Genomic DNA, 9,141 nt, shown 5'->3' on the forward strand with positions numbered 1-9,141 from the left:
CAACTATCCGGAGGCGCTTTGTCCTCAAAGGCGGCTCTAAGAAACACCCGGGCGTTTTGCACAGCTGAATGGTTGCAATGGAAATTAAAGGATTTCTCAAATATCCAATACTCCAGGTATGTTTTTGGTGAGGGGATAAAATTGCAACATGATGTAAAAAACATCAGTTTAGACATCGCAGGTGGCACAAAGCGCAACAAGTTGAATAAATTAATATCGCAAAGCCGTCATCAGAGATATGTGAAAGTAAGCAGTTGTTCAAAAGCAGAACAACTTTTGGTTCTTCCGTTGCAAAAACTGAAGTACAAAATAATTAATATGGAAGGAGATAAGAGGAGAAACCCCCCTGAGGGACTCTGAGTGCTCAAAATGATGGTTACCTTCCTGTAGTCCTGGTTTGTCGTCACAAGTAAAACACTCGATTGTGTTGAAATGTGGGATTTTCAGCTACTTCCATACACAGTTGCTTGGATTGCTAACATAAACAACCTGGGACTGTTATTTTTAAGGGTGTGTGGCAGAACTTTTAAGTAAAGTTCTGCCACACTTTAAGTAAGTAAAGTTCTGCCATACTTTAAGTAAGTAAAGTTCTGCCATACTTTAAGTAAAGTAAGCAAAGTTCTGCCACACCCACGAGCTTTGGAGTAACAATACTGGTGAGAAACAGAAAGAATATTATGGTAACCTTTTAAATCCCTGGGTTTGGTGCCAGTTTGTTAGGTCTCTAACCTTCTTCCTCAAAGACAAATTACATCTTCCACCACCTCCAAGACGAATAATAATAAAAGATCTTCAAAGAAACTGGAGGTCTCATCAGTACTTTTTTCTTGGGTCTGAGTTATGTTGATTATTTTCTGAGAATTGCTTCACTTGGACATAGAAATGAATAGAACCGCGATGAGGTACAAGAGCAATTGAAAATCAAGAACAAGTTCTAAAAATGATTAAGATAAAAAAAAAAAAGGTAATACTCACATGTAGCCTCGAAATCGGTTCAGGTCATTGTTGGGCTTTTCACATTCAATTATGCTGCTGAACTTTAACGGGTCAAAATCACAGTCCTGTGAAGACAAAAACACCCAGTGAGAAAACATATGGAGCCTCCACTTCACTTTGGTCATGGATGCTAAGATGTGTGTAATATTTGCTCTATTCACACTCCTACTTTCAGATGACCCAAGACAGAGAGCATATCTTTTTGCAGGGGGAAATTGTTTTTACAAAATATCATGAGAAAAGAACATTTTGTGGAAATATTGATGCAACATCTCAAGACTTCAGCCAGAAAGTTGAAGGTTGGACACAAATGGGTCTTCCAAACCTAAACCTAAGCAGACAAATTAGTTAAGGTAAACAAGTTTTTTGGAATGGCCATTACAAAGCCCATTGAAATTTATAGACAGAGTTAAAAAGAAGTATGTGAAAAAGCCGACTATTCTCAGGGGAAAGGTGTAATTTATGCATTATATTCATATAATAGGTACATTGGCTTCATATCAGAGTATAAAAATCGGACTTTTGTCTGATTTTGTTCTTGCACTTAAGTTCGACACCACTGAGTGGTGGTGTGGGCAGAAAATGCCTCTGTTCAAAAAAAAAAAAATCTGGGAAAGTTATTAGCCTTTTTTAAGGTTTTTAAAATAATATACCTCTGTAGGAATCTGGAAAGGAGAATAAAGAGACTAACAACTCTTTAGACGAATCTTCCATTTTGTAAAGTTCCTCACAGAGGGAGTTAGTTAATTCTGCCTCCACACTTGTGTGAAACTTATGGAAGGATACCCAAAATAAAGAAAACATTTGATCAAGTCATACACTTTATTATTTGCCTTAACCTGTATTTATTTAGTTAATATTTTTGCCCTTTTTTAAATTCTGATTGTTCTTAAAAGCTGAAAATTATCTCCTTTTTATTTGTCAGGTGGGTTTTGAAAAAAATCTCAGGAACGTCAACCGGAGAAAACTATTTTATTTTTTTGAGCCATAACTGAGATTCTTCACCTGAGTTTCCATCACAACCGCCTTTTGTACATTGTAAAGATTTTCAGAAGCATTTCAATTACACTTTAGGCCACTGCTCACTGATAGGAGTGAGTAGTGAGAGTGAGCAGTGATTGCTTCTTCCTGCAATTTGTGATCAAATTTTTGTTAGTTATAAAACCTGAAACTAAACTTGAAAACAAAAGGAATCACAGCAAAACGCAGCACCAAGCACATGATGAAACGAGGTTGAGAACAACATTCGTTTCGGTCTCACCAGGTCAAAGAAGCTGCGGACGATCTGCCTCTGCTTCAGGTTGGTCTCTCCGTCCAGCGTGGCGGTCTCGATGTGGCACAGGTGATCCGGGTCGCTGGAGGTCAGCAGCAGGATGTCGGCGGGGAGAATCTCGTTACATCGCAGCCGGATAAAGTCCCCGACTCGCAACTCTTTCCAGTACTTCTCCACGTAGCGTTTGGCCTCTCTGCCGGAACAACATACACTCAGGTGTGTGCGACTTCACACAGACATTGTGCTACTTCTAAGAAAGCAAGCTGCAACTGCTGATTTGACCAAACTGGGAGGTTGGGATTTGTTGTTCCTGTGATTGGCCTTCGACGTTAAGGTCTTCAAAAAGTTTAAGTACTGGACGTTTTTCATTTGATTAAATTTTCTCCATGTCTTATAGATCATGTTTACCTGCCAAAAAAATGACAACTGGCTATTTTTATAACACTGCAAAATTTGAATAGATATGGAGTTTAATTTCCTTCACACGTCTGGTTCATCCTTGGGAACAATGTAGCGATGTTTGAAGGCCCGGCGTTCTTCTGTTCGAACAATTATATGCATGTATAGACCTGATGGGAATGTCCAACGATTATACTGCTCAGAAATTAGATGGGTTCTTTGTCCCAGAGGTGAATGAATTGTGGTCCAAAATGCAGATTGAGCCAAAAACAAGACCTTGTGTATACTGGCTGAAGCTGGTGAGAGTGTGATTACCCACGGTGAAACTGTGGACTGACATGGGCTGAAAGGCCGCTCGGTGAGGAAGAAGTAGCCACTCCAAAAGAAACATAAAAGGCCAGACTGCAGTTTGCAAATGCACACCGGGACAAAGACTTTCATTTTTGGAGACATGTCCTGTGGTCTGAAGAAACTAAAGTGGAATTGCTTGGCCATAATGACCATCATTACATTTGGAGGAAAAACCAGGATGCTTGTACCATCCTAACTGTGAAGTATGGTGGTAGCAGCATCACTTTGTGGGGCTATTTTGCAGCAGGAGGAACTGGTGCACTTCATAAAATAGATACATAATGCTCATGAGTAAAGACAATAAGGTGGAAAGCCAGAAATTAAACACTTTGCTCAAATGATTATTCCAAAGGGATGACGATCCTCAGCATCCAGCCACAGGTTCTAAAGTCACTTATAACGACAGCAAAGTCAATGTTTTAACTTTTCGGTAGGTTGCTATGGAGAAGTTATAGACAGATCTGAAAGTGAGATGGGCTATAAACCCGACTCAGTTCCACCAGCTCTGTCAGGGGGAATGGACCAGAACTCCAGCAATCCATTGGGAGAAGCTTCTGGAAGGAAACCCAAAAGGTTTGACCCAAGTGATGCAAAGTGATATAAAGGACAATTATCCCTGATACTGACCAAATGTATGTAAAGTTCTGAATTTGAAGAAAGTTACAACAAGAAATCTTTGGAAAATGTGCCAATCTTTAGGCATTTAGCAAAAAGAAATAATTTTGGTTATCCTAAGCGACAGAAAACATGAGAAGTTTGGTCTAATTTAACTGCAGACAGCGCAGGGGGAGGGAGGGGGGAATAAAAATATGCGTCTTTTTCAATCGGTGTGTGTAAAACTTCTGGTTTCACATTAAGCAGCCGCAAAACAATATAGTTCAAAACTTTAAACCTAATATTCAGATTCCTTAAAAAATTAATGTCCAACTGCATTAGATTAATTAAAATTAATTTAGCTGCATTACAGAATATCCAACGTATGAACGCTGATTGGTAGTCCGTCATGTTTAAGCATGAGCAGAGGTGTGCAGGGTACCGTATGAGTTAAGTCAGGTCAGCAACTCCATAGGACGGGATGTTTAGTACAACACTGCTGCCGCCACAAAAGACAATCCAATTATCTCCAAACTTAACAACAACGCGGGTCAAGTCTGTGTGCGAACACTTTGGAGCCCCCAAGCACTGAGGCGCTTTTGATGGCTGTGAATTATGCACTGTAGGGGGAGGACGACAGTGCTGCTTTTCATTAGGGAAGTACAGTCTGGGCACACATACTCAGGAAACTGGTCAGAAACGGGCCATCAGGTTGGAAAGCCATTCAGACTTAATAGAGTCGGAACCAAAAGCAAATGCTGCAGTATCAGCAGAAACAATCTTTTATATTTCTTTGACAGACATCTGGGGAGAACTTTATTATGTCTGAGCTTTAGCCCCGAAGTCGGAAGAGTCGGATCTGGAAGTGACGATTCAGGTGACGCACATAAAGGCCAGCCTGCATTATACCATGCCATGGAAAGTACTGATTTTTTTCTTTTTTCCCCCAGTTGATTACCTTAAATCCCACAAACATCAATGTATTTGATAAGAATATTATGTGATGGATAGACCAGCACAAGATGGTGCAAGCTTGTTAGGTAGAATGAGCACAAGACGTGATTTTCAAAATTTTTTAAACAGATAGAAATCTCAAACCTAAACTGATCAGCTAACCAGTTTGTAATTTAATCTCAGAGTAAATTTGGCTTTTCTTTGAAGGCTTTGGAGATTTGCTATAAAAAAAAAATCAGTGAGCAAACAACATCAGACAGGACAGGGATAAACTCTGAACATACAGAGATCAATCATCCACAAACGACATGGCACACACCAGAGCTGGACTTCAAAATACAACCTCAGATTGTTTTTATGCCATGTTCAATTTTCTTTAAGAAAAAAAAAAAAAGAAAAAAAAAGTGGCTTTTATTTCCATCATCCCTTCTGTGAGATTGGCGTATCAGGGCCAGAAATTCTGTTTAATTACAAGAATATATTCACTAGCAAAAAAGAGACAGTTTTACAAGAAAATTGTGAAAATAATGATTAAAAAAAACTTAAAATGATCAGAAGCTGATGTGATAATTTTGATTATATTTTTCATGTTGTTCATGACATGTCAAGTTTTCAGAAAATTACAACTTTATTCTGGTCACATTACGTCAACTCGATGGTCATAGGACTGTATCCTTAAAATATTATGAATTTGTTCTTATAATTAATTAATTTTTTTTTTTTAAATCTTAGTGTGGCCCTAACACTCCAGCATAGAGTTGACCTGAATTTGATGTCCAAATACAGAGAAGCTTTAAAATACTTTTCAAACAAGATGGCAGCCTTAGGTGTGCTGACATCACTATGAACTGTGAAAACCCAAGGAGTGAAATAGTGAAGAAAAAAAAAATCTAATACGATTTTTTTTTTTAAATCACATTTTCAAAAACTAAGAGTTTGTTTAATCAATTAAAATCAATCAATAAAAGCGACTAAATCAATAAAAGCAACTTATTGCTTTTATTGATTAGGACATAATTGTCACAGTCAAAGTAAAATATTCTGGATAATAGAAAATGTTGAAAACAACACAAATGATTTGTCTTTAAATAATCTGGCGTTTTGCATTCTCTTACAGGGAACACTTTGGATGCAACAATGTCAACTTTTAAATCAAAAGTTGGCTTTGTTGCATCCAAATCTGCTTTTAATTCATGTATTAAACTCAGCTAAAACATTTTAAAGAAACCACATAAATCCTGATTTAACTGGTCAGAAACGACTGAATGTTGTTGGTACTAATACCAAGAAATAATAATAAAAAAAATGACTAGATAAAAGCTGTTAAACCACATTACCTAAAATTATTTCTACATCCCTTCCAACAACAAATGTACGTTGTTTAAAAGTATTGCATGCTTACTTTATTGTAGTCAATTATGTAGAAGAACATTTTTGGTCCTCAAAATCCTTTTGACATGCCACTAAAAGTTTGGACACCCCTGTCTTATACGGAGCCAAAAACGTTTAAATCTGATATAAATATTCTTCCAGCACCATTCAGTTAAAAGTGAATGGTTCAGATTCAACAGAGAATTTGTGGCACAACTTGAAATCTGATGATCACAAGTTTTAAATCTGACTGAGCTTGAGTTTACTCCACGCATTTATTTTGGGAAAACCCGCCTACCATTTTCCTTCCTTTTCACTACTATGCTGTACTTTAATTTGGTAAATCACTTACAATCCTACTGAAGTACACAAGACCGCTTTGGTAGTAAACACACAATCAAGTATTTTTGTCTAGTTTCTAGTGCAAATATCTTAGTACACTTGAATTAAAACACAACTAACTTATCAGCAACACTTAGAAGCTTGTTGAAAGTAAAAAAGTTATTGATATTGATAAAGTACTAGTTCCATTGGCAGATAGTTTGATTGTCTTAAGTAAATTTATCTGCCAATGGAACTAGTACCTTTTCATCAATATTAAGGATTTATTTACTTAAAACAAGCTCTTGTATCTTATTGAAAAGATACTCGTAGGTTAGTTTTGCCTAAATTCAATAGTATTAAGATATTTCCGCTAGAAACGATACTAAAATTACTTGGTAGGATTTGGTGTTTTTACAGTGAGGAAGCAGGAAAAAAAGCTGAATGGACATGACTAGTTAGCAACTATCTTAAAGACTATCGTTTTGTTTTGTTTTTTCCTTCCCCAAGTTTCCGTCATCAGTTGATGTGAGAGGACCAGATGCATTAGAGCAGAACAGCTTGTACGACTGAAATAAAGAGGGGGGAAAATGAAGCAAGTGTCCAGGTTGAGGAGCCAGGTGGACACCGCTGCTGCTGGCTGCCAGCTGGACTCCAGGCCGGGCTTACCTGCTGTAGACCAGGCAGTCCATGTGATTGATTTCTTTATCCGACCTGTGTCTCCTGTAGTCCTCCCACAGGTCCTTAATGGCAGTGACGGACAGGATGAAAACCACCGGAGCCAGAGCAAGTTCGGGTTGGAAGGCGTTGACAACCGGGACAAAATTGAGCAAAGCGATAAAGACGAAGTAAACATTAGCAAAGCGATGGAACTGCTCGAAGAGGTTCTTGGGCAGGAATGACAGCACGGTGTACTTGGTGGTCTTGATTTTGTTGCTAGCATAGTGTCTGTTGGGGTTTTCCTCTCCCTTTGCGTTGTCATAATGGATGTTGGCGTGAACAGTCCTGGTTTTGTTCTCCTTTGGCTTTTTCTTTCGTTGCCGTTTGGCTTTTGAAGCCTTGGCCATCCCGGTGTCTTCGCCGTCTCGCGCCATAGCCTGACGCTGCCTCTAACTTTTCCACTGTTACCGTTTTCGCGTCTTCACACACAAAAACACCACCAAAAACCGGAGACTATGTTATCATTCTTTTAGCGAAGGACAAAAAAGTTAACCCAAGTTGTTTGCTTCGGTCACGAAAACCTCTCCTTTTTATCCATGTCGAGTCCTGCTTTGGGGACAGGAAAACTTTTGCGTGTTTGGCTTCTTTTTTTTTCTTTTTTCCCCCCTGCCTGTTTGGAAGGATGCTCGGAGAGTAGGGAGGGCTTGGACTTTCCGTAGCTACAGCACGGATCTGCAAGACACATGGATGGGTCACAGGCAAAGGCCGCGAGCTGACGGTTTGCTTACAGATCAGCGACTGCGCGCAGTTTAAGCATAATGGGATGGTTGTGAGTGGGCTTGGGGTCGCACTCTTGTGGAAATCTGACCCGGTGGCCCCTCCTCGACCCAGCCTTTTTTTTTCCTCCTTTTTGCCACGCGGTATAATTTAGTTAACACAGCCAACAGGAAGACTGAAAAAACTGAATTGTTCCTGTCAAATGTGTAATAAAGTTTGTGTGTGTGTGTGTGTGTGTGTGTGTAAATCGCTTCGGTTGGGAACATTTTTATCTAATAAAAAAAAAAAGCTAAAAAGTCTATCTGTAATATACCAAGTTTGTGGAATTTGGCATACTACTGCTACTAATAATAATAAAATAAAAAAAAAAGAAAAATTAAAAGGATAGTATGATGTGAAATCGACTTCTTTGAGCTTTACATCGTGTTATAATGTTATTCACTCATCAAAAACACACTTAGTGTTGTTTTATTCTTTCATGCATGTTTGAGAAATCCTTTAATCTTCCCTGGTAGCCAGTTTAGGTGCAGAAACGTTTGGTCTCACCTAGCACCGCCTTTTCCCACAAATCTGTAGTCTCCAAGCCAAGCTTCTGCCTCACATGCGGCTCCCTCACTCAGCTCCTTCAGACTAGCCAGCAGCAATTGGCAAACACCTGGTGGAACTGAGCATCAACTGAGCTCATTATACTAGCTAATTCTCAGTTCAACATTGGTAAAAACATTGTTAAAAGGGTTAATAGAGGCGCCACGTTGTGATGACTTCCTGAAGGCGGAGTTTCAGAAAAAGCAGGAGCTTCTTAAAGAGTCAGAGGCTCAATTTCAAGATGTTTTAAAATTACAAGGTCAAATTTCTTTTAAGTCATGTTTGATATGTACAGCATTTTCATAACAACTGAAGGGAAACAGAGTTAGAGTTGTGATATAAAATGACAATATACCTGGAAAATATATAATACTGACACTTTAAAAAAAATGGAAAAAGAAAGATACCACAAAAGACTTGCACCTGTAACTCCAGTGGTTCTGCAACGACTCACAGTGCTAAAATACAAATTCACCTTTATTACTATTGTAAGTTACAGAAAGAGCAGGACTTTCTTTCTTAAAGAGACAGTCACAGATGCCCAAAGTCAAATTTCTTTTTAAGTCATATTTCATGTATACATCATTTTTATGATAAGTGAAGGTAACAGTTTCTTGATTATGCAATGAAATGGCACTGTGGGCCTGGGAAAGACATAATGTTGCCCCTTACTGTAGATATTTTGCAAAAACTAATTGCCCCTATGAATAAAAATTAAACAAAAATAGCTACCAGCATTTGATTAAAATGTAAATGTATTGGTACCCTGCATGCAGCTGGATGTTAGTTTTACATTTTATTTTTTATATTGTTTTTTTTATTGAACTTATGAACTAAATATAGCCATTAATGTCTCCACC

General features: G+C 38.4%; 1 protein-coding gene and 1 long non-coding RNA gene across 2 annotated transcripts in view; one reads left to right on the forward strand and one right to left on the reverse strand.

The window, feature by feature from the left end:
• The window catches only part of LOC107838214 (uncharacterized), a 14,787-nt gene extending 10,713 nt beyond the window's left edge, over window positions 1–4,074 (forward strand). The window contains exon 3 of the long non-coding RNA XR_001664280.1: window positions 4,064–4,074. This is a non-coding gene — a long non-coding RNA (uncharacterized LOC107838214). The remainder of the gene's footprint in view (window positions 1–4,063) is intronic.
• Window positions 1–7,746, reverse strand: part of atp10a (ATPase phospholipid transporting 10A) — a 31,052-nt gene extending 23,306 nt beyond the window's left edge. Inside the window, exons 1-3 of the mRNA XM_007568412.2 lie at window positions 6,929–7,746; window positions 2,258–2,462; window positions 976–1,061 (exon numbers count right to left, since the gene is read on the reverse strand). Of these exons, the coding sequence (XP_007568474.2) occupies window positions 976–1,061; window positions 2,258–2,462; window positions 6,929–7,353 (716 nt within the window). The 5' untranslated portion in view covers window positions 7,354–7,746. The remainder of the gene's footprint in view (window positions 1–975; window positions 1,062–2,257; window positions 2,463–6,928) is intronic.
• Between the last annotated feature and the right edge of the window lie 1,395 nt (window positions 7,747–9,141).

This window comes from Poecilia formosa, unplaced genomic scaffold (genome assembly GCF_000485575.1).
Source record: "Poecilia formosa unplaced genomic scaffold, Poecilia_formosa-5.1.2 Scaffold222, whole genome shotgun sequence".
Classification (NCBI taxonomy): Eukaryota; Metazoa; Chordata; class Actinopteri; order Cyprinodontiformes; family Poeciliidae; genus Poecilia; species Poecilia formosa.